A 26,083-nucleotide genomic window follows, 5' to 3' on the forward strand; every position below is an offset into this window, starting at 1 on the left:
GTGATTATACATTGTCAACTTTTTTCTGAACTATGGACTTTTATGAATATTTATGCACCAAATGAAAATGATGCAAAATTCATACAAGAAGCTTTTCTGAATTTGGCGGATGCGCATGAAAAAAATATTAATTGGAGGAGATTTTAATTTTTGCTTAGACCCAGTCTTAGATAGATCAACCAAGGCTGTTATAAAATCGAAGGTAGTAAATTTAACTTTATCATTGATGAAGGATTTAAATCTGATTGATATATGGAGAAGAATCAATCCTAAAGAAAGAGACTATTCGTTCTACTCCCATAGACGTAAAACTTTTTCAAGGATAGATTTGTTTCTATTATCAATGCATATTCAACACAGAGTGAAAAATATGGAATATAAAGCAAGAATATTATCAGATCATTCCCCTTTATTAATAACAATAATAATGACTGATAAGGAAGAAGTGGCTTATAGATGGAGGTTTAATTCAACATTATTAAAACGTCAGGATTTTTGTGATTTTATGAAAAAACAGATTTAATTTTTTTTGAATACAAATTTTCATTCAGTGGATGATAAATTTATATTATGGGATGCGATGAAAACATATCTTAGGGACCAGATAATAAGTTATACGTCTAAAATTAAGAAAGAATATATGGCAGAACTAGATCAATTGGAAAAAGAGATTACAAAATTAGAAAAAGAATCTCAAAGATATATGTCAGAAGAAAAACGAAAACAACTTGTCAATAAGAAGTTACAATATACTACGCTTCAGACATATAGAACGGAAAAAGCAATTATAAGAACTAAACAAAGGTATTATGAGTTAGGTGAGAGAGCACATAAAATTCTTGCCTGGCAGTTGAAAACAGAACAAGCTTCCAAAACAATAAATGCAATTAGAACAAGGGCAAATAAAATATCTTATAAACCTCTTGAAATAAATGAAACCTTTAAAAATTTCTATTCTGAATTATATCAGTCAGAATCCCAAAATGATGTTAACAAGATAGAAAGGTTTTTATCACAAGTTTCTCTTCCAAAATTGAATTTGGAAGAACAGAAGGGATTAGATATGCCTTTTACATTAAAAGAAGTTGAAGAAGCTTTAGGATCACTCCAAAGTAATAAATCTCCAGGAGAAGATGGTTTTCCACCTGAATTTTATAAAAAATTTAAAGATTTATTATTTCCTCTTTTTATGGAACTAATACGTCAAGCAGAAAAAATACATAAACTTCCAGAACCTTTTTCAACAGCAATTGTAATAGTATTGCCAAAAAAAGACAGAGATCCTATGAAACCAACATCATACAGGCCTATTTCTTTATTGAATACGGATTATAAAATAATAGCAAAAATTTTATTGAATAGAATATCTAAATATTTTCCAAAATTAATACATATGGATCAAACAGGATTTATTAAAAATAGACAATTGGCAGATAACGTAACCCGGCTACTCAGTATAATTCATTTGGCACAAAAAAGGGATGAGAAGAGTATAGTAGTAGCTTTGGATGCAGAAAAAGCATTTGGTAGATTAGAATGGGATTTTTTATTTAAAGTACTAGAAAAATATGGGTTGGGAACATCTTTTATAAATTGGATTAAAACTTTAAATTCTAACCCTAAAGCTAAAGTAGTGACAAACTCTCAAATTTCAACACCATTCCAGTTAAAAAGGTCAACTAGACAAGGTTGTCCACTATCACCTGCTTTATTTGTATTGGCGATAGAGCCATTAGCAGAACTAATTAGAATTGATCCAGATATTATGGGTTTTAGAGTTAATCAGGAGGAATATAAAATTAATCTTTTTGCCGATGATGTTTTGATCTATTTAACAAACCCACAACATTCGTTACATAAATTATCTTCTAGATCGGATGAATATGGGAAGGTATCAGGTTACAAAATAAATTGGGATAAAAGTGAAATTTTACCTCTTAGTAAAGGAGACTATAGTCAATGTCGATTAGTAACCCAATTTAGATGGCCGGTAAACGGTATAAAGTACTTAGGTATAAGACTTGATAATGATGTAAAGAATTTATATAAATTTAATTATTTACCACTATTGAAAAATATTCAAGAAGATCTTGACAAATGGATGATATTACCAATAACATTAGTAGGTAGAGTCAATGTTATAAAAATGAATATATTTCCTGGATTACAGTGTTTGTTTCAAACATTACCAATACAATTGCCACAGAAATTTTTTCAAGAGTTAAATAAATGTGTGAGAAAATTTCTTTGGAAAGGTAAAATGTCAAGAATATCATTGGAAAAATTGACATGTAAATTTGGGTTAGGAGGGTTACAACTTCCAAACTTTAAAAACTATTATAAAGCAAATCAACTTAGATTTATTGCATCTTTCTTCGATGATCGAAAACCAGCATGGATTAAAATAGAACTAGACAAGATAGGAGAAAATAGACCTGAAGATTTTATATATAAATGGGAATCTAAATTGATACGGGAAAAGAAAGAATCTCCTATATTAACGCATTTGATTGATCTATGGAATAAGATAAATGTTGATAATGAAACACAGAAATCTCTATTAGCAAGGAGGCCTTTGTTCCAAAACAGACTTATTCCTTTTACAATGGACAATCAACTTTTATATAATTGGTACCAAAAAGGGATTAAATTTATAGGAGATTGTTTTGAACGAGGTATATTGATGTCATTTGAACAATTAAAGGATAAATATAAAACATCTAATAATACTTTCTTTTGTTACTTTCAATTAAGGGCTTACTTAAAAGGTAAGCTGGGTCAAACAATGTTTTTGCCAAAACCTAATGAAATTGAAATTTTATTACAAAAAGGGAAAATTAAAAAAATTATTTCTTGTATGTATAATTTGAGTCAAGAACAGACAATTAAACAAGGAACCCATAAGTCAAAGCAAAAATGGGAAACAGATCTGAATATTAATATTGATGAAACAAATTGGTCAAGACTTTGTCTTGACAGTATGACAAATACAATAAATGTTCGACTTAGATTAGTAAAATATAATTTTTTTACACCAATTATATATCACACTGCAAAAAATAAATAGATTAAATTCAAATCTATCTGATAAATGTTTTCGGTGTAATCAAGAAATTGGTACTTTTTTACATTCTACTTGGTCTTGTTTTAAAATTCAACCCTTTTGGATAAATTTAAGAATTTTATTGGAACAAATTACTGGAACTCAACTTCCACATAACCCTGTATTATTTCTATTAGGTGATATTGAAGGGATAAAACCGAAACTTAAATTGAATAAATATCAGAAAGAATTTATAAAAATTGCATTGGCAGTAGCTGAGAAGACTATAGCAGTTACTTGGAAATCTGATTCGTATTTAAGTATGGATCGTTGGAATAATGAAATGGCTAGTTCTATTTCACTCGAAAAAATTACTTATAATTTAAGAGACAAATATGTAACATTTTTGAATATTTGGCGCCCTTATTTACAAAAGATAGGATGGCATATTTAAGTGCTCCGATAAAGACTTTGGTCACTTGGGGAAAGTAACGAATAATTATACCAAATTTATTTTGAATCCCATGGAGCATGTGGAAACCTTCCAATACCCAGGCGGTTCTTTTCTTCCTTTCTTTCTTTTTTCTTTCTTTCTTTTTAGGTAGGACTTTATATGGGGGGGGGGGAGGGTAGATTCTTTTTTTCATGTATTCCTTTTGAAAATTCAATAAAAATTATATTACAAAAAGGAAGGTTTGCTAGTGCTGCACAGGGTGGTTTAAACTTGAGTTGCGGAGGATGGGAACCAGTGCGCCAGAACGCATGGAGGAGAGGTTGTGGTGACAGGTGTTGTTAAGACCTCAAAGTCAGGAATCAAAAGATTGAGTATGGCGCAACCAGTGTCCTAAGCTGTGTATATTTCAATACAAGAAGCATTGTAGAAAAGATGGATGAGCTCAAGGCGTGGATCAACACCTGGAGTTAGGATACTGCAGCCTTAGAGAGACTTAGCTGCAGAGGGGCAGGACTGGCAGCTCAGTTTTCTGGGGTTCCATTTTAGACGCAACAGAGTGGGAGGCATTAAAGGAGGAGAGGTGGCAGTACTAGTCAAGGAAAATATCATGGCAGTGCTCAGTCAGGATAGACTGGAGAACTCGTCTAGTGAGGCGTTATGGATGGACTGAGAAATAAGAAAAGTATGACCACGTTAATGGGGTTATATTACAGACCACCCAACAGTCCAATCAATATAGTGGAACAAACTTGTAGAGAGATTGCAGACTATAGCAAGAAACTTAAAGATGTTGGTGATTTTAACTTTCCACATATTGACTGGGACTCCCATACTGTAAAAGAACTATATGGATAGAGTTTGTTAAATGCCCTCAGAAAAGTTTTTTTAAAATATCAGTATATAGAAGTCACAACAAGAAAGTATGCAATTCTTGATCTGTTATTAGGGAATCAGACAGGACAGGCAACACGTTTGTGTAGATGAACACTTTGCATCTGGTATCCACAAAACCATTAGTTTCAAAGTAAATATGGAAAAAGGCAGATCTAATCTACGGGTTGAGATTCTAAATTGGAGAAAGGCCTATTTTGATGGTATCAGGAAGGATCTGGCAAGTGTGGATTGGGACGGGCTGTTTTCTGGTAAAGGTGTACTTGGTAAGTAGGAGGACCTCAAAGGTAAAATTTTGAAAGTACAAAGCTTGAACGTCCAAACACGATGAAGGGTCTCAGCCCAAAACGTCAACTGTTTACTCTCTTCCACAGATGCTGCCTGGCCTACTGAGCTCCGTCAGCATTTTTTGTGTGTTGCAAAGCTTGTATATGCCTGTCATAATGGTAAAGATAACAGATGCGGGGAACCTTGGTTTTCAAGAGATATTGAGGCGCTGGTTAAGAAAAAAAAGAGGTTTATTGCTGATAGGAACAAATGAAGTGCTTATGGACTATAAGAAATGCAAGAGAACACTTAAGAAAGAAATCAGGTTGGATTAAAAAAGGCATGAAATTGCTTAGCCAGCAAGATGAAGGAGAATCCTAAGGGATTCTACAGATATGTTAAGAGCAAAAGGATCACAAGGGAAAATACTGGTCCTCTGGAAGATCAGAATGGTAATCCATGCGTGGAGCCAAAAAAGATGGGAGAGATCTCAAGTGAATTTTTTGCACCTGTATTTGCTCAGTAGATGGACACAGAGTCCATAAAAGTGAGGCAAAGAGGCATCAACTTCTTCGACCCTGTACAGATTACCGAGGTGTTTGCTACCCTGAGACAAATTAGGATGGATAAATCACGAAGGCCTGGCAAGATGTTCCCTCAAACCCTGTGGAGGCAAGTGCAGAAATTATCAGGGCCCTAGCAGAGATATTTAAATCATCCTTAGTGACAGGTGGGGTACCAAAGAATTAGAGGTTAGCCAATGTTGCTCCACTGTTTAAGAAAGGCTCTAAGAACAAACTAGGAAATTATAGACTGATAAGCCTGACATAAGTAGTGGGAAGGTTATTGAAAATGATTTTAAGGAACTGGATATGAGTATTTGGATAGACATCCCAGCATTCATAAATCGAAGTATTGAGTATAGGAGTTGGGATGTTACGGGGAGGTTGTATAAGAGATTGGCGAGACAAAATTTGGAGTATTGTGTACAGCTCTGGTCACCTAACTGTAGGAAGAATATCAGTAAGATTAAAAGAGTGCAGAGAAGATTTACTAGGATGTTGCCAGGTCTTCAGGAGTTGAGTTACAGGGAAAGTCTGAACAGGTTAGGACTTTATTCCTTGAAGCATAGAAGAATAAGGGGAGATTTGATAGAGGTTTACAAAATTATGAGGGGTATAGACAGAGTAAATGTGAATAGGCTCTTTCCACTTAGATTAGGAGAGATAAATACGAGAGGACATGGCTTTAGGGTGAAAGGGGAAAGGTTCAGGGGGAACTTCTTCACTCAGAGAGGTGGGAGTGTGGAACAAGCTGCCATCTGACGTGGTAAATGTGGGCTCACTCTTAAGTTTTAAGAATAAGTTGGATATGTACATGAATGGGAGAGGTCTGTAATGTTATGGACTGGATGCAGGGCAGTGGGACTAGTGGAATAATGTTTCAGCACAGACTAGATGGGCCAAATGGCCTGTTTTCTGTACTGTAGAGTTCTATGATTCGTATGTGGTGGGTATGCCTAACCAATCTTATCGAGCTTTTTGAGGAAGTTACCAGGAAAGGTGATGAAGGCAAGGCAGTGGATGTAATCTACGTAGACTTTAACAAAGGTCCCGATGGGAGTTTTGTCAAGAAGATTCAGTTGTTTAGCATTCAAAATGAGGTATTAAGTTGGATTAAACATTAGCTTTGTGGGAGAAGCCAAAGAATGGTAGTAGATGTTAGCATCCTGGTGTGCTCTACACTACCCCTCAATAACAAACACAAAAAGCAATATGCTACATACACAAAATGCTAGTGGAACGCAGCAGGCCAGACAGCATCCATAGGAAGAAGCACAGTTGACGTTTCAGGCCGAGACCCTTCGTCAGGATTAACCTGTTAGTTCTGACGTCCAGTAGGTTAATCCTGACGAAGGGTCTCAGCCTGAAATGCCACCAGCATTTTGTGTGTGCTGCTTGAATTTCCAGCATCTGCAGATTTCCTCGTGTTTGCGAAGCAATATGCTACGTGGTTCCAAGCCTTTGCCAGATATTTAGAACCACTTGTTCTCTGGGCACAAATAGCTTCAGTGAATAATTTTTCCATCATCAGAACAAGTACAGTGATCAAGGTTCACAACACTTTACACACATCCCTGCCATGCTTAACGTACACTCCTTGCTTTATACAGGGCCTAAGAAAGCATCTGGAAATGGAGTCCCCAGTGTGCCTGGTGTGGAAGTGAATTAGACAGTCATTTAAAGGGTGCATGTCAAACCGTGGCATGTGCAGGGGTGGGGAGATACACATCAAGCCACGGTGTGTGGGGGGGACTTTCATTAAGCAACACATTCCTTACAGTGGATTACAAACTACCTTATGATTCCACACACATTATGTCTTGCTGGTCTCCTGCAGACATTCAGATGAAACCCAAAATAACATTGTAAAAAGAAGAAATCTATAATCAAATCACTGGAAGCTGCCCTCAGAACTGCCTGCCCTTCAACTCAACATTAGGTGCTGTTGTTCAAAACCAATCCTGCCAGCATAGCGTCAAGTTCCCCAAATTGTTCGTGCACAGACACCAACACCACCCACCCCTGCCCCCCGCCGACCTGCTTGCACGCAGACACATTCCCAATATTCTGCTTGCCAGTGCACTAAATTAGAATTACTCAGCCAGAATTGGTCTGAAATCAATACAGAACTTACTTATCCATTTTTATTCTGTCAATGCAACAACTCTTTAGGAAGTGGGACACCACTGAACATCACAATGCACATTCTGATCGATGATTTAACTATGTACTGGACAGCAGGATTGAGCGGGACAGAATACAATACCATGCTTACCCCAATGCCATTTTCCTCCAATCCAGCCAAAGGCTTGTTGATGCTATTCACAAACTTATTGACGTGTTCGAAGTGTTTGGTCATTTCAGTGGCAAAGACCATGTCGATGATACCTTGTCGGAGAATCCGGTATTCATTCCTGCCAAAATCATTGTCCCAGTTTAACAGAGTACCACTGTCCAAGCTGCTTTGCAGAAACAATCACACACAGATGCAAAATGTGACTAAACAATGACGTAAAGAGACAGAAACAGGGGACCAACAGGGTGCCAAATCTAACAAGATTGGCCTTTTTTGTTGATGATTTTAAATCAAAAATGAGTGTCCCTTAAGTTATTGTTTATCCCCTAACTAACCCCCAGAAGGCAAGACAAACTACTGCAGTCCTAGTGAGTTTGTTCCACGTGATACTGGTGAGGGAGCTCCCAGAATTTGACAAAGCAGCAATGGATATGGAATTGATAAGTGTAGTACTGAGGGAAGGTAGATGGTTTTCAGGTGTCTCTGTGTGAAGAGTCTGCAAAGCTGTGGGTTGCTTCCAAATGGCACCACAGTGAGTTGAGATGCACGTTGGGCAGCATATAGAATCTAACAATGGGCAGTCCTGATGGAGGAACTCTTCTTTAGGGGGTTGTGTTGATCAAGGTTGTTTTGTTCTGCATGACACTGAACCTCAGCAGTTGGAGTTAGGTTCAGTGAAGAGTGCTCCAAAGTGTCCTTGATATACATCCCGTCAGTGAGGAAAAACTTTGGTGTTGGGTTTTGCAAACCATTCACAGAAGAACAAATTTCATCTACTCTGCATTTGCGCTGGCCTCTAGTTAGCTGTGAACATTAGTGGGCTCTGGTGAGTGGACTCAGTAATAGCCACTGCCCACCACCTGTGTTGTATAGATACAACTTCTCAGGCCAGGCCTGGATTGCAGCATTGCATTACTGAGTTGGAATGGAAATGAACTGAGCAGCAGTCAGCTGCTCTATCAGTGATGGTCACCACATGACCCAACTCTGTCAGAAAGAAAGCCATTTCTGAAGAGGCTGAAGGCTTACTGAGTAACAGATTATTTCTTGAGGAGCTGTGACAGATGTTCTGAACAGGAGACAATTTGCTTCTGAAGACCAAAACTATCTTCCTTTGCTAGGTAGGACACAAGCAAGATCTTCCCCTCAATTCCAAGCAATTTAAAATTTGCAGAAGATTTATCAAAAAGGTTGAAATTCACTCAGTTCAACACTGATCCTTGGCTACAGCGCGTACCATCTCTTCTGAGGCATTCCCTCAGGAATTGATTTTGGGTCTAACCAGACCAATGTGAAAACCAGAGTCTTCTGCAGAAGGGACAGGGATGAGGTTAAATTGATTTTTTGCATCTGTACTTACTCAGGAGACAGACACAGTTAGAAGTTAGGCAAAGCAGCAGTGAGGTTATGGACCATATACATATTACAGAGGAAGAGTTTGCTGTCTTGAGGAAAATTAGGGTGGATAAATTCCTAGGGCCTGACAAGGTAGACCCTTAGAGCCTGTGGGGGGCTTATGCAGAAATTACAGTGTCCTAGCAAAGATATTTAAAAGATCCTTAGCAGTGGACGAGGTGCTGGAAGATTAGAGGATAGTTGAAATTGTTCCATTGATAGAGAAAGGTTTTAAGAATAAGCCAGGAAATCATAGGCCAGTGAGCCGAACATCAGCAGTGGGCGAATTATTGGAAGGTATTCTCAGGGACCGAATATACAGTATAAGTATTTGGACAGACAAGGACTGATTAGGGATGATCAGCATGGCTTTGTGTGGGATGGATCATGTCTCACCAATCTTAAGAGATTTTTGAGGAAGCTATCAGGAAAACTGATGAAAGCAAGGCAGTGGATGCTGTCTCAATGCATTTGACAATGTCCTGCATGGGAGGTTGGTCAAGATGATTCAGTTATTTGGCATCGAAGATGAGGTAGTAAATTGGATCAGTCATTGGCTTTGTGGGAGAAGCCAGAGAGTGGTCGTAGAGGGTTGCCTCTCTGACTGGAAGCCTGTGACTAGAGGTGTGCACAGAGATTGGTGCTGGGTCTGTTGCTGTTTGTCATCTATATCAATGATCAGGATGATAATGTGGTTAAATGGATCAGCAAATTTGTGGATGACACCAAGATTGGAGGTGTAGTGGACAGGAAATATAAACACAGCTTGAATTGGGATCTGGACCAGCTGGAAAAATGGGCTGAAAAATGGTAGTTGGTATTTAATGCAGGAAGTGACCACCCCATGCTCACGTAGAACACTTAGCACCAAGCTACTGATGACACACCGGTGACTGTACGTCAGGATTATTTCTGGTGGGACTATCCACAAGGAACTAGACCACCCAAATCTTGAACGCCACGCTGTGGACTGCAAGTTGCCTTTGTGGGCCAGCTTCCATAAGACAAGGAGCAACAGGGCATTTAGCTAATTGAGGGCTTGATCCAGTTCCTGGTCCCACTTGCCACTGAAGCCAGTGATCTCAAGCCACAGATTCTCCTAACCTCCTAAATTTTCTTGCATTTTCTGATTTTAATATCAATACACATTCATGATTCAGCAGCTTTGAGCAGCGTCAAATGAGACTGGAAGATGAGAAGACATAGTTCACTCTGTCTCTCCGTTGAGTAGAAAAGACAGCGGCTCACAGCATTTTGGTGCTCTGAGCAATGGCAAATTGGAGATAGGAAGCCTGAGAAGACATAGCTCACTCAGTGGGAGGGGAACAGCCAGAGGCTGCAGTCCATGTAGGTACCAATGACAAAGACAGGAAGAGTGATGAGGTTCTGCAAAGTACGTTTAGGAAGTTAGGTGCTAAGTTGAAGGGTAGGACTCTCTAAAGTTGTGACCTCAGGATTGCTACCCATGCCATGTGCGAAAGAAGCCAGAAGTAGGAAAATTATCAGTATAAAGTCAGATATATCAGTATTACAGTGGAGTAAAGAGAATTACAGAGGCATTAGGGAGAAGTTGCTCAGAATTGATTGGAAAAGAACAGTAGCAAAGATGACAGCACAGCAGCAATGGCTGGAATTTCTGGAAGCATTTCATAAGGCACAGGATATATACATCTCAAAGAGAAAGTAGTATTCCAAAGCCAAGATGACACAATTGTGGCCAACAAGAGAAGCCAAAGCCAAAGAGAGGGCACATAATGGAGCAAAAATTAGTGGGAAGTTAAGAGGATTGGAAAGCTTTTTTAAAGCCAGCAGAAGGCAACTAAAAATGTCATTAAGATAAAGATGGAATATGAAAGTTAGCTAGCCAGTAATGTTAAAGAGGATACCAAAAGCTTTTTCAGATACATAAAAGTGTAAAAGAGGCGAGAGTGGATAATAGACCATAGGAGAACTATACTGCGGAGGTAATAATGGGGGACAAGAAATGGCAGAAGAAATGAATATGTATTTTGCATCAGTCTTCTCTGTGGAAGACACGAGCAGTATGGTGGAAGTTCCAGGTGGTCAGGGGTCATAAAGTGAGTGAAGTTACCATTACTAGGGAGATGGTTCTTGGGAAACTGAAAGGTCTGAAGGTAGATAAGTCTCCTGGACCAGATGGTGTACACCCCAGGGTACTGAAAGAGGTGGCTAAAAAGATGTGGAGGCATTAGTAATGATATTTCAAGGACCACTAGATTCTGGAATGGTTCTGGAAGACTGGAAAATTGCAAATGTCACTCCACTCTTCAGGAAGAGAGAGAGGTAGAGGAAGGAAACTATACGCCAGTTAGTCGACCTCAGTGGTTTGGAAGATGTTACGAGTCAATTATTAAGGATGAGGTCTCAGGTTACTTATGGCACATGACAAAATAGGGAATTGTCAGCATGATTTCCTCAAGGAAAATCTTACCTGACAAATCTGATGGAATTCTTTGAAAAAATTAACAAGCAGGATAGACAAAGGTGGATATTCTGTATTTGGATTTTCAGAAACCATTAACAAGGTTCCACACATGAGGCTGCTTATCAAGCTACAAGACCATGGTATTAAAGGAAAGATTCTAACATGGATAAAGCAGTGACTGATTGGCAGAAGGCCCCTTTTATTCACATTCGCTGCCTACTGCCTGTCCATGCCAGTATCTTTCCTGTAACACCGTAGGATTTTATCTTGTAAAGCACCCTCATGTGTGGCACCTTACGAAATGCCTTCTGAAAATCCAAGTAAATGACACACACTACCTCCCCTTTGTCCACTCTGCCTGCTACTCCCTCGATGAACTCTAACAGATTTGTCAAGCAATATTTTCCTTTACAGAAACTATGCTGACTTGGACTTATTTTATCATTCTTCTCCAAGCACCCCAAAACCTCAGCCTTAATAAAAGACTCCAAACGCTATCCCAACCTCTGAGGTTAGGTTAACTGGCCTATAATCTTTCTTTTGCCTTCCTCCCTTCTTAAAGAGTCAAGTGACATTTGGAACCTTCCAGTCTTCCAGGACCATGCCAAAATCAAGTCATTCTTGAAAGATTATGACCAATGCATCCGTTATCTCTTCAGCAACCTCTCTTCGAACTCTGGGACGTAGTCCATCTAGTCCAGGTGACTTCTCCACCTTAAGACCTTTGAGTCTGCCGAGTACTTTTACTTTGTAATAGCAATGGCACTCACTCTTGCTCCCTGACACTCACGGACCTCTGGCACACTGCTGCCATCTTCCACAGTGAATACAGTTGCAAAGTACCCATTAAGTTCATCTGCTATTTCTTTGTCCCCCATTACCTCACCTGCATCATTTTCCAATGGTCCAATATCAACTCTCACCTCTCTTTTACTCTTTATATAACTGAAAAATCTTTTGGTGTCCTGCTTTATGTTATTGGCTAGTCTGCCCTCATATTTCATCTCTTCCCTTCTTAAAAGCTTCCCAATCATCCAACTTCCCACTCATTTTTGCTACCTTATATGCCCTTTCCTTGGCTTTTATGCAGTCATTAACTTCCCTTGTCAGCCACCGTTACCTACCCCCGCCATTTGAGAGCAATGTCTACTATGGGATATATCTATCTTGTGCTTGTGCCAACTCTGCTCTGCCGTCATCCCCGCCAATACCCTCCTCCAATCCACCTAGACAAGCTCCTCTCCTCTGTAATTTCCTTTATTTCATTGTGATACTAACATGCCTTTTCTAGCTCCCTTTACAATCTCAACCCCACATCTTGGCTACCATTTGGAGGCCTTTGATTCCATAATGGTTTTTTTTTTACCCTTGAAGTTTCACAAAGATTCAACATTCTCCGACTCTATGTCACCTCTTTCTAAAGATGTAATTCCATCTCTTATTAACTGAACTACACCACTGCCTATGCCTTCCTGCCTGTCCTTTCAATACAAAGCATATCGTTTGGTGTTAAGCTCCCAACTATGATCTTTTTCAGCCACGACTCAATGATGCCCACAATGTCATACTGACCAATCTCTATTTGTGCCATGAGTTCATCCACCTTATCCCAAGTGCTATGCGCATTTAAATACAGCACCTCAGCCCTGCATTCTTTGCCCTTTTGAATTTTGCCTCTGTGGTACAATTTAACTCTTTGCTCTGTCTGCATTCGTACGCAATCATTGGTTTGTCCTTCCTTACATTCATGTTACACCTTTCATCTACTTGTATTTCTGTTGGCTCATTCTCAGCTTTAACCTACTGATTCCTTTCCCCCTGCTATATTAATTTAAACCACTCCAGAAAGTTGGCTGAGGACGCTGTCTCATCTTTGTAAAGATGAATGGCTTCGAGGAAGATGGGCCAATACTCCTGTGTGGGGGGCGTATTTGTTTGAGATGGACTTGGGTGATCAGCAGTTGGTGTGTGCTTTCACAGAGAACATGGGTCAAGTGCGGGAGTTAAAGATAACTTCAAAAGGAGCTCCAAATTTATGTGCACATTTGGACTGGGTTGACTGTAATGGGGCCTTTAATTTTTTTCCTTACTAACTGTTCAATAAACCTGAAATTTGTAAATATATTTTCTTTATAATTGTATACAGTGTAGCTAATTGCATGGGGACAATATTTACATAGTATTCAATCATTGGATTCTCTTCCAGGGAAAGTGGGGCCTGTATTGAAGAGACTGTTCGTACCCAAACTGGAAGGACACTAATATCCTCGCAGGAAGGTTTGCTTGTGCTGCACGGTAGGGTTTCAACTAGAAATGCAGGGAGATGGGAACCAGTGTGGCAGAACAGCTAGTGAAGAGGTTGTGGAGGCAGATGATGGTAAAATCTCAAAGTCAGGAATCAAAAGGTTGAGCATACTGTGACTGGTGTTCTGAGCTGCGTATATTTCAATCCAAGTAGTATTGTAAGAAAGGTGGAGGAACCCAGGGCATGAATCAACATCTAGAATTATGCTATTGTAGCCGTTAGTGAGACTTGGCTGCAGGAGGGGCAGGACTGGCAGCTCACTATTCCAGGGTTCCATTGTTTTAGACCCAACAGAGCGGGAAGGATTAAAGGAGGAGGGGTGGCATTACTACTCAGGGAAAATGTCACGGCAGTACTCAGTCAGCACAGACAGGAGAACTCATCTAGTGCGCCGTTATGGGTAGAAATGAATAATAAGAAAGGTATGACTACATTAATGGGGCTATATCACAGACTACCTAACTGTCTGAGGGATTTAGAGAAACAAAATTTGTAGAGAGATCACAGACTTTTGCAAGAAACACAAGGTTGTTATATGAGAGGTGATTGATAAATTCATGGCCTAAGGTAGAAGGAGTCAATTTTAGAAAACCTAGCACACGTATTTTTCAACATAGTCCCCTCCTACATTTACACACTTAGTCCAGCGGTCATGGAGCATACGGATCCCTTCTTTGTAGAAGTCAGCGTCTTGGACCTCCAGAAAGTGGTCCACAGCAGGGGTGATTGACAAGTTTGTGGCCTAAGGTAGAAGGAGATGAGTTATTAACTTCAAACTTTCTGCATAATCACTCAAAGAGTTGAGCTGCACGTACATGTAACAAGAACTGTATAACTCATCTCCCTCTACCTTAGGCGACAAACCAGTTAATCACTCCTGCTGTGGACAACTTTCTGGAGGTCCAAGACGCCAACTCCTACAAAGAAGGGATCCGTATGCTCCACGACTGCTGGACTAACTGTGTAAACGTAGGAGGGGACTATGTTGAAAAATAAATGTGCTAGGTTTTCCAAAATTGACTCCTTCTACCGTAGGCCACAAACTTATCAATCACTGCTTATAGTAGGTGATTTTAACTTCCACATATTTTCTGGGCTTCCTGTAAAAGGACTAGATGGGATAGAGTTTGTCAAATGTGTTTAGGGAAATTTTCTTAATCAGTACATAGAAGTCCCAAACAGAAACCGTGCAATACTTGATCTGCTATTATGGAATGAGACAGGGGAGGTGACAGAAGTTTATGTAGGGGAACACTGATTCTTGTCACCACAATGCCATTAGTTTCAAAGTAAATATGCAAAAAGATAGGTTTGGCCTGCAGGTTGAGATTCTAAATTGGAGAAAGGACAATTTTGATGGTATCAGAAATGATCTGGCAAGTGTGGTTTGGGACCAGCTGTTTTCTGGCAAAGATGTTCTCAGTAAGTGAGAGGCCTTCAAAAATGAAATTTTGAGAGCACAAAGCTCGTATGTGCCTGTCAGAATAAACAGTAAAGGTAACAGGTGTAAGGAATCTTGGTTTTCAAGAGATATTGAGGCCGTGGTTAAGAAAAAGATATATGGCAGATAGGAACAAATGAGGTGCTTATAGAGTATATGAAATGCAAGAGAGCACTTCAGAAATCAGGACGATTAAAAGAAGGCATGAGGATGCCACAGCAGACAAGATGAAAAAGATGAAAAAGAATCCCAAGGGATACTACACATGTCAAGAACAAAATGATTGCAAGGGACAAAATTGGTCGTCTGGATGATCAAAATGGTGATCCATCTAAAAGAAAAGGGAAGATCTTAACTGAATTTTTCATATCTGTATTTACTCAGGAGATGGACACAAACTCCATAGAAGTAAGGCAAAACAGCATCAACTTCATGAACCCTATACAGATCACAGGGGAGGAGGTGTTTGCTGGAGGCAAATTAGGGTAGGTAAATCCCGATGGCCTGACCAGGAGTTCCCTCGGATCCTGCAGATTCAAGTGTAGAAGTTGCCAGGGCCCCAGCAGAGATATTTAAATTATCCTTAGTGACAGGTGAGGTACCAGAGGTTTGGAGGATAGCCAATGTTGTTCCGCTATTCAAGAGAGGCTGTTAAAAAGAAACCAGGGAATTATCAGCTGGTAAGCCTGACAGCAGTAGTGGGAAAGTTATTGGAAGGTATTCTAAGGGATTGGATATTTAAGTATTTGGATAATCATGGATGGATTAAGGATTGTCAGCACGGCTTTGTGCATGGTGGATCATGTCTAACCAATCTTAAGTGTTTATTGAGGAAGTTATCAGGAAAGTTGATGACAGCAAGGCAGTGGATGTTGTCTCAATAGATTTTAGCAAGGGATTTGAGAAGGTCCCACATGGGAGGTTGGTCAAGATGCTTAGTCACTCAGCATTCAAGATGAGGTAGTAAACTGAATTAGACATCGACTTTGTGGGAGAAGCAGAGGCTAGTAATACAATGTCACCTCTCTGACTGGAGGCTGTGACTTGTAGTGTGCCGCAGGGATCGCTGTTGGGTCCTTTGTTGATTTTCATCTGTATCAATGATCTGGATGATAATATGGTTAACTGAATCAGCAAATTTGTGGATGACACCAAGATCAGGGGTGTAGTGGACAGCAAGACTATCATGGCTTGCAGCAGGATATGAAACAGCTGGAAAAATGGGCTGAATGACAGATGGAATTTAATGCAAACAAGTGCTAGGTGTTGCACTTTGGGAGAACCATCCAGGGTAGATCTTACACAGTGAGTGGTAGGGCACTGGGGAGTGTGGTAGAACAGAGGGATCTGGGAACACAGGTCCATAATTCATTGAAAGTGGCATCACAGGTAGATAGGGTCATAAAGAAAGCTTTTGGCACATTGGCCTTCATAATTCGAAGTATTGATTACAGGAGATGGGATGTTCTGTTGAAGTTATATACAGCATTGGTGAGGTCTAATTTGGAGTAGTGTGTGCAGTTTTGGTCACTATCTACAGGAAAGATGTAAATGAAGTTGAGAGAGTACAGAGAAAATTTACAAGGATGTTGCTTGGTCTGGAGGACCTGAGTTATATGGAAAGATTGAACAGATTGAACTTTATTCCTTGGAATGTAGAAGATTGAGAGATTTTATAGAGGTATACAAAATTATGAGAGGTATAGATTGGGTAAACGTAGGCAGCCTTTTTCCACTGAGGTTGGGTCAAACTGCAACTAGAGGGGTCATGGCTTAAGGGTGAAAGGTGAGAAGTTTAAGGGGAACATGAGGGGAAACTTCTTTACCCAGAGGGTTATGAGAGCATGCAACGAGCTGCCAGTGCAAGTTGTGCATTCGATTTCAATGTTTAAGAGAACTTTGGATAGGTAAACTGAGGGTAGCAGTATGGAGAGCCTTGTCCAGTGCAGGTTTTTCCAGGAGTAGGGGGTTTAAATGGTTCAGCACCGACTAGATGGATCAAAAATCCTGATACTGTGCTGTACTTTTCTATGACTCTATGTCAACACTCCAATACTCATTTTTAGTTTGATCTATGAATTTGCTTTAAAAAACATTTTGATAACATTTATTGAAACAATTTACAGTGGGCTACCTTTCAAATGATTCAGTACCTTGTTTCAAGCCTTCGGCATTGCCCAGATCTGCAATCTATTGTTTCATGGACAGGGAAGAAAGTTGTGAAAAAAATTACAGGGATCTTGATCAACTGGCTAACTTGCCGACGAAAGAGAAAAGTTTTATTTTTCCAATTTAGTGTGAGATTTTGCATTTTGGGAAGTCAAATCAAAGTAGGACTTTTGCAGTGAAGAGTAGAGCCATGGTGAGTGTTGTGGAACAGAAGGACAGTGGACTTCAAGTACATGATTCCCTGAAAGCAGTGTCATAGGTAGACAAGGTGGTGAAGAAAACATTTGGCAAGCTGGCCTCGTCAGTCAAGGCACTAAGTATTACAGTTGGGATATCACTTTGCAGTTGTGCAAGACATTGGTGAGGCTGCTTTTGAAGTATTGTGCACAATTTTGACCACTCATTATAGGAAAGATGCTATCAAAATTTTCTTTCCACTCTTTCCAGTTTATGGGAATTCAGGTCCTAAATTACAGGGAAAAGTTTAAGACTTTGATCTTTGCAACTTGGGAGATTGAAGGGCGACCTAATAGAGATATGTAAAAGCATGAAGAGCATAAACAGGTTAAATGAACAGTTTTCTCCCCCCAGGGAAAGGAAACCAAAATCTAGAGGGGATAGGTTTAAAGAGCTGCCAGAGGAATTGGCCAAGCCAGCTACAATAACAATACTTAAAAGGCAGTTGGATAAGTACATGGATAGTAAGTGGTTAAGAGATAATAGGCTGAAATCCAGCAAAACGGGCTGGTTGAGAGGGGTACCATGGATGAGTTGGGCTGAAGGGCCCATTTCCATCTTGTAGATCAAAGACACATTAGTTCTGTTCTCCACATTACATTACTCAACTTTCAGTCAATCTGCAATGTAAATGCTGAGATCCTACACCATTTTCTATATTCAACATAGTGATTCCCTGGCCATAATCACCAAAGGTCTAATGGGCTCACCTCTCCATGTTCTTGAAGATGTTGCACTTGTCATTGTGTGTAGTCAGCTGAAATGCCAGTGCTGTATGGTGACTCTCCAGCACAGTCGTGTCGTTATAAAGAAGAGCCAGCTCACTGCCTGCGTTGCACAGGAACGAGTTTGTCCTGCCAGGATGATCAACATCGTGGATAATGGCTGCAATAAGAGCCGCCACCTTGTCAGTACGGTCTAGACTTTGCTGCACAACAGACAAAAACACTATTTAAAACTCTGAATTATTCACAAAACCAGAGTCTACACTCACATTTATTCCATGAAGCAGGTTGCTATGGGACAAGGGATCAGTGAGAAATTCAGCTCCTAAATAAATCGTATTGTAGTATTTAAAGTAGTGGCTTCATATGTCACTACTACAGGGCGTGACGACCCTGCTTTACACGAGTCCTGGGCTCAGCTGGCTCCGGTTGACAGTACCCGGAATGGGCCCCTATCCAGGGTTACGGATCCCACTGCCTTGTGAGTATCTTCGGGAGAAGAGAAGACTAAGGAGTAAACCCTACACAAATCCGGAGTGGAGCCCCTAAGGCGGTTGGATGACGTATCACATCACCTCCCAGCAGCTCCTGCAGCCAAACTGATGCCAAATGTACTGCTTCGCATTCCTTTAGACCACATCCGTGAGGCCAAGAGGGGAATCTTGATGTCTGGGCAGCCCAGGATCTCCATATTTATCGCCCAGGTCTGCGCCCCGGAACGGGCGCATCCATTGTCTCCTTAGACAGACGGAGCCATGAATGTAGTTTTTATTTTAAAAGGCAAACTGCATCACTGTGCATGTCTAAAAAATAACAGTTGAAAACAAATTTGGGTATTGATTTCGCACCCCCCCACACACAAATGAGTAAATTTTATACCAAATTTCTGAAGTGGAATTCCCATGAAGCAAAGAACATGCTGCCCTAAATGCCAGTGACAGAACATGCACTAACTAATGTGAGAACGTCACCCAGGGTTTGGTGCTGCTGAGAAAAGATCGCTGTCTGCTTCTCAGGATAGTGAGAAATAGACAAAATGCTGTAGTATTGTATTGCATTCAGTTCTGTTTGCCTCTTTATAAGGATGTGAAAGGTTTAGAGAGGACGTAAAGGAGATTTACCTGGATGTTGCACCGAATAAAGAGCATGCCCTAAGAGGAAAAGTTGCATGAGCTACAGCTTCACAAGATAATAAGAGGCTCGACAGAGTGGACACCCAGAGACCTTTTCCTGGGTGAAATGGCTAACATGAGAGGGCTTAACTTTAAGGTACTTGGAGGAAAGATAGGGGATGGGGATGTCGGAGGTAATTTTTCTTAATGTAATGGAGAGTGGTAGGTACTTGCCTGCCAGGGGTGGTGGTAGTGGCATATGCATTAAAGAAACTCTTATATAGGCACATGGATGATAGACAAATGGAAGGCTAGATAGGAGGGGAGCACTAGATTGACCTTGGAGTAGGTTCAAAGGTCAGCACAACATTGTGGGTCGAATGGTATGTACTGCTCAATATTCTATTTCAAGCAACGTTCACTAGATCAAATGTTAAGGTCAGTGAGCTGAGTTACTGGTGACAGACTATTTTAAACCAAAACAGAAGCACTTTAACTCACCTTAATTCTTTCCTTATTAAGGAAATAAGCAGTTGCATGTAACACATCTGCAGCATGTGTTGAGTTGTGATAGGAATTTGAGGAGTGGTAATTTGCTTCAATAAGTTGCAACCAAGAACGAACAGTCGATTCAGAACAGTTTAAATATTCACAGACTCCAAAACGTGTCAGTGTTTTTAGCCCAAGATAGACTAGAGGCCTAGATCAAAAGATAAGAGATTTAGACAACTTGTCCAGTTAAAGGTTTCATCTTTTTGGGCACAGTGCCACCATGCCCACCCATACAACTTTCCAATCCCTGAGTCTATTTAAGTTTCCAACCTGTGGCCCACTACACCCTTCAACTGGGAGGACGGTAACCGTGACCCACTGCACCCTGTAACTGGGAGGACAGTAATTGTGATCCACTACACCCTGTAACTGGGAGAACAGTAGATGTGATCCACTACACCCTGTAACTGAGAGGACGGTAACTGTGATCCACTACACCCTGTAACTGAGAGGACAGTAACTGTGATCCCTTACACCCTGTAACTGAGAGGACAGTTGTTGTGATCCACTACACCCTGTAACTGGAAGGACAGTGTGACGAAAGAGGGTTACAAAAGTACACGTAGACTAAGATGTTAACTGTCCTGTGCCAGCACCAGTGGGATCAACAGTTGATCTGCCACCTGTCTTCAGGAGAGAGAGATAAGTAAGACAATGGAGCAGCATTTGGAAATGTTAATGAAGAGACAAGAGAGTTTAACGGAAGGAGACACCGGTCTGAGTATTTTCAAGACCGGCTCCTTTTGAACCCTGAACTGTTTGAAGTGTGATGGACAGGCGATACCCCAGCAGGGGGATAAAAAGGGGCAGGTTCGCTAAGACACCACGAGGTAACGAGACCCTGGAAGCGGTGCGCCCCCACAAGTCGGTGGGAGTTTTGGAGGTCAGGTCGCAGGACCAGCCATAGACGCACAGGGTGGAAAGATACGGTCGGCCGGAACCTGGTGTGTGTCCGCCCTTGCCTGGGTGCCAGGTTCACCGCTGAAGAACGATCGTGTCTGGAACGGAGGGGTCACAGTCGGTGACCTCAGAAGACATTACAAAGGGCTCGCCCGAAAGCTAACTGCGAGGAATATCGAAGGTCTGTTTGGAATCCGATGTGCATATTCATTCATTCTCTCTCTCCCTCTCCAACGGCACGACGGCGATTACTGCGAACTGAACTAAACTGAACTCTGTCACTTGTGATTGATCATTTTACCCCTAGACTGCGATAGAGCTTGATTGACCCTATTATCCTAGTTCTGTGTACATGTGTGTTTATTCATTGCTAACCTGTTGCATTTATATCCTTACTATTAGAGTACTGTGTTGCTTATTTCTTTAATAAAACTTTATTAGTTCCGGTAATCCAGACTCCAACTGAGTGGTCCATTTCTGCTGGTTTGGCAACCCAGTTACGGGGTACGTAACATAAGTGGGGTTCTCATCCGCAATTTTGAACGCTAAATTTGGGACGGGGTAAATTGATTGGGTTAAAATTCCCGAAAGAAAGAAAAGGCAAACAGCAGAAATGGAGATTGAGGAAATTCTAAAGGCGCCGACCTTGGAGGCATTAGAGGATGCCAGGAAAACGGAATTGGCAGCTGTGGCCAAATGGTTGAATCTTGTTAAGGGGAAGTCGACAATGAGGAGAGAGGAGATACAGAGCTATCGTAGAGCACTACGTATCTAAAGGTGTGTTTCCCCAAGGGGAGCTGGAGGTGATATCTATTGGAAAACCTGGTGGAGACGCAGTACAGGTGCAGCTTGAAAAACTGAGACTCGAGCAGAGTTCCGGGTACGGCAGCTAGAACACGAAGAGAAACAGTTAGAACGGCAAGAGAGAGAGAAACAGTTAGAATGGCAAGAGAGAGAGAGGGACAAACAGTTGGAGCGAGAAGAGAAACAGAGGGAAAGGGAATTCGAGCTGGAGAGGTTAAAGATAAGGGCAGAGCAGGGGCCCATGCCGAACCAAGGTGGAGGGTTCAGGGTGACCCAGGAGGTTAGGCTGGTTCCCCCATTTGGCAATACCGATGTGGATCGGTACTTTCTCCATTTCGAAAAAGTTGCTGTAAGTCAGGACTGGCCGAGGGATAAGTGGGCTGTTTTGCTTCAGAGTGTACTTAAAGGGAAAGCCCAACAAGCTTACTCGGCTTTGTCTGCAGAAGATGCCCAGAGGTATGAGGTGGTGAAAGAGGCCATCCTCAGGATTTATGAGTTGGTCCCGGAGGCATACCGGCAGAGGTTCCGGAATGCGAGGAAACAGTGGAACCACACGTATTTAGAGTTTGCCCGTGAGATGCAGACATATTGTAAGCATTGGTGCGTCTCGAAGGGGGTAAATGGGGATTATGACAGACTGCTACAGCTGATCCTGATTGAGCAGTTTAAAGGTGGTGTCCCTGAAGGTATGAGACCCTACCTAGATGAGAAAGAGGCAGCCACGTTAGCCGCAACTGCTAAGTTAGCGGATGAGTACGCGTTGACGCATAAAATGAAGTTTGCCCCGAGTAAAGGCTACCAGAAGGGTAGTCAGGACGGTGGGGAGAGTCCGCCAGAAAAGCCAGAAAGTAAGCCGGGGACTAGTGAGGAGGATAAGGTAGACCGGGAGCAGTCTGGTAGGAAGTCTCCTGGGGTCGTCTGTTATAATTGTGGGAAAGTCGGACACTTTGCGTCCAGGTGCTTTGCCCCAAAGAAGGAGATGGGGAAAGGAAAAACGGCGATTTCGACTGGCTGTATTGAGCTGGTAAACGAACCGCTAGGAGAGGAAAGGTCTGCAAAAGTTCAGGAAGGGTGCGAGAGGTTTATCTCGGCCGGATTGGTGTCGGTGAAGGAGGGGTTAAACCCAGTTCCAGTACGGATCTGGAGAGACACGGGAGCGTGTCAGTCATTGATATTAAAGGGTGTGTTAGACTTTAGTTCAGAGACCGAGACTGGGAAAGTCAGGGTCATAAAAGGCATTGGAAAAGAGACCGAGGCAGTCCCTTTGCACCAGATACACCTACAAAGCAACTTGGTCTCTGGACTAGTCACGATTGGGGTGAGGCCCGAAGTACCGATGAAAGGTGTGGAAGTCTTGCTCGGTAATGACCTCGCCGGGGGAATTGTGTTCTCGGCAGTGAGACTGACAGGTCAGCCTGCCAGCATTGAGGCCCTGCCCATGGACTCACAGGTTCATCCCGTTTGCGCAGTGACTTGCTGTATGCCCAGAGAGACTGCTGAGATGTTTCTACCAGCCTTGTACGAGGAGGGGGTAGAAAGTGAAAAGAAGGAACGTAATGAAACAGGAGGAAGTGGGGAAATTAAGGTAGATTTATCATTAGAAAAGAAGGACTTTATACAGGCACAGGAGCGAGACGAGGAAACAGCTCTCTGTGAAACAGAATTAGGAAGAGAGCCAGTAGGCTATTGTGTGGAGGAGGGAGTGCTAAGGAAGAAAGGGAGACCAAGTACTGTACCCGCAGATGAGGAATGGGGGATGGTGCCAAAAATCTACGGGGATGAGATTCTTAACCTGGCCCACAAGATACCCCTTGGTAGACATTTTGGGGGGGGAGGGAAACAGTCGGCGGAATCATGAAAGAGGTTTACTGGCTGCACAGGAGGAAGGATGTTATTGATTATTGCAGACGCGAACTGAAACGGTCACAGGCTTTTGATATGCTAACAAACCTAGTCGGTGTTAGCGCGGAAATCAATGAAGTTAGGGTGCCACCTGATAAGGGGAAAACCCATTTTGAAAAGATGAGTATGGTGCCGACCAGATGGGAGATGTCTATTGTGTTGACCCGTTTTGCTGATAAGGTCTCACCTAACCCCCGAACAAAGCGGGCCACTGATAAAGCTAATTAACCGGCACGCGCACATAGGTCTAGATGTCCCGAGGCGATGCAAAGAGCTGGGACATGGGGCTGTTGTCACATCAGGTCAGCCTAGTGAGCAACACCCCTATAGAATGATTAATTCAGTGACAAACGGGCTAAGGAACACAGAAGTGTATATTGGCGATGTAGTGGTCTGGAGTAACACATGGGGGGAGCTGTTCAAAAAGCTGTTTGAAGCCAGCCTGACAGTGAACCTCGCAAAGAGTGAATTCAGCCACGAAAAAGTCACTTATCTGGGATTTGTGGTAGGACAGGGGCAGCTGGCTCTGATGCAAGCTAAGGTGCGGGCTATCGCTGAAGTCCCCACCCCGACAGACAAGAGAGCCCTGAGAAGGTTCTTGGAGATGGTGGTATCGGAAGTTTTGCAGAAGAAAAAACAACTTTGCGGATAGTACCCACCCTCTTACAAAGCCCTTGCCAAAGAATGCTAGATTGGTATTGGACGACCCTTGTTATCTGTGTCTGGGGTGAAAACCACTGAGAAGTGACACTGATCACAATTCATTAGTGTTTACGGCCACTATGAAGTCTGCTAAGTTGGAGCCTGGTTTGAGAGGATTATTAAAATAACACATATAAAAGGAACAAAAAATGTGATTGCTGACTGCCTGTCAAGGTGTTGACAACTTAAAATTCTCTGTATTAGCCAAATAGCTGATGATGTATATTTGTGTGTATCTAATAATGTATTCATACTTATAATTTTTACCCCAGTAAAAATCCTTAAAGGGGAGGGGTGTGACGAAAGAGGGTTACAAAAGTACACGTAGACTAAGATGTTAACTGTCCTGTGCCAGCACCAGTGGGATCAACAGTTGATCTACCACCTGTCTTCAGGAGAAAGAGAGATAAGTAAGACAATGGAGCAGCATTTGGAAATGTTAATGAAGAGACAAGAGAGTTTAACGGAAGGAGACACCGGTCTGAATATTGTCAAGACTGGCTCCTTTTGAACCCTGAACTGTTTGAAGTGTGATGGACAGGCGATACCCCAGCAGGGGGATAAAAAAGGGCAGGTTCGCTAAGACACCACACACGACACCATGAGGTAACGAGACCCTGGAAGCGGTGCGCCCCCACAAGTCGGTGGGAGTTTTGGAGGTCGGGTCGCAGGACCAGCCATAGACGCACGGGGTGGAAAGATACGGTCGGCCGGAACCTGGTGTGTGTCCGCCCTTGCCTGGGTGCCGGGTTCACCGCTGAAGAACGATCGTGTCTGGAACGGAGGGGTCACAGTCGGTGACCTCAGAAGACATTACAAAGGGCTCGCCCGAAAGCTAACTGCGAGGAATATCGAAGGTCTGTTTGGAATCCGATTTGCATATTCATTCGTTCTCTCTCTCTCTCCAACGGCATGACGGCGATTACTGCGAACTGAACTAGACTGAACTCTGTCACTTGTGATTGATCATTTTACCCCTAGACTGCGATAGAGCTTGATTGATCCTATTATCCTAGTTCTGCGTACATGTGTGTTTTTTCATTGCTAACCTGTTGCATTTATATCCTTACTATTAGAGTACTGTGTTGCGTATTTCTTTAATAAAACTTTCTTAGTTCCAGTAATCCAGACTCCAACTGAGTGGTCCATTTCTGCTGGTTTGGCAACCCAGTTACGGGGTACGTAACAACAGTAACTGATCCACTATACCCTGTAACTGGGAGGACAGTAACTGACCTACTACACCCTGTAACTGGAATGACAGTTGTTGTGATCCACTACACCCTGTAACTGGGAGGACAGTTGTGATCCACTACACCCTGTAACTGGGAGGACAGTTGTGATCCACTACACCCTGTAACTGGGAGGACAGTTGTGATCCACTACACCCTGTAACTGGGAGGGCGGTAACTGATCCACTACACCCTGTAACTGAGAGGACAGCTGTGATCCACCACACCGTGTAACTGGGAGGACAGTAACTGTGATCCACTACACCCTGTAACTGGGAGGACGGTAACTGTGATCCACCACACCCTGTAACTGGGAGGACAGTTGTGATCCACTACACCCTGTAACTGGGAGGACGGTAACTGTGATCCACCACACCCTGTAACTGGGAGGACATTGTGATCCACGACACCCTGTAACTGGGAGGACAGTTGTGATCCACTACACCCTGTAACTGGGAGGACGGTAACTGTGATCCACCACACCCTGTAACTGGGAGGACATTGTGATCCACTACACCCTGTAACTGGGAGGACAGTTGTGATCCACTACACCCTGTAACTGGGAGGACAGTTGTGATCCACTACACCCTGTAACTGGGAGGACAGTTGTGATCCACTACACCCTGTAACTGGGAGGACAGTTGTGA

The 26,083-nt window shown here is 42.0% G+C and overlaps 1 protein-coding gene across 5 annotated transcripts in view; it reads right to left on the minus strand.

Moving 5' to 3' along the window:
- Positions 1-26,083, minus strand: part of pde8a (phosphodiesterase 8A) — a 142,057-nt gene that overhangs the window by 11,495 nt on the left and 104,479 nt on the right. For all 5 annotated transcript variants that reach the window (XR_011889028.1, XM_072277893.1, XM_072277894.1 and 2 more), the window contains exons 17-19: positions 19,846-20,044; positions 18,218-18,435; positions 7,494-7,632 (exon numbers count right to left, since the gene is read on the minus strand). Coding sequence is in view for 4 of the 5 variants with exons in the window: in XM_072277893.1 (XP_072133994.1) it covers positions 7,494-7,632; positions 18,218-18,435; positions 19,846-20,044 (556 nt within the window). In the remaining variant the exon portion in view is untranslated. The remainder of the gene's footprint in view (positions 1-7,493; positions 7,633-18,217; positions 18,436-19,845; positions 20,045-26,083) is intronic.

Source organism: Mobula birostris, chromosome 14 (assembly GCF_030028105.1).
Source record: "Mobula birostris isolate sMobBir1 chromosome 14, sMobBir1.hap1, whole genome shotgun sequence".
Classification (NCBI taxonomy): Eukaryota; Metazoa; Chordata; class Chondrichthyes; order Myliobatiformes; family Myliobatidae; genus Mobula; species Mobula birostris.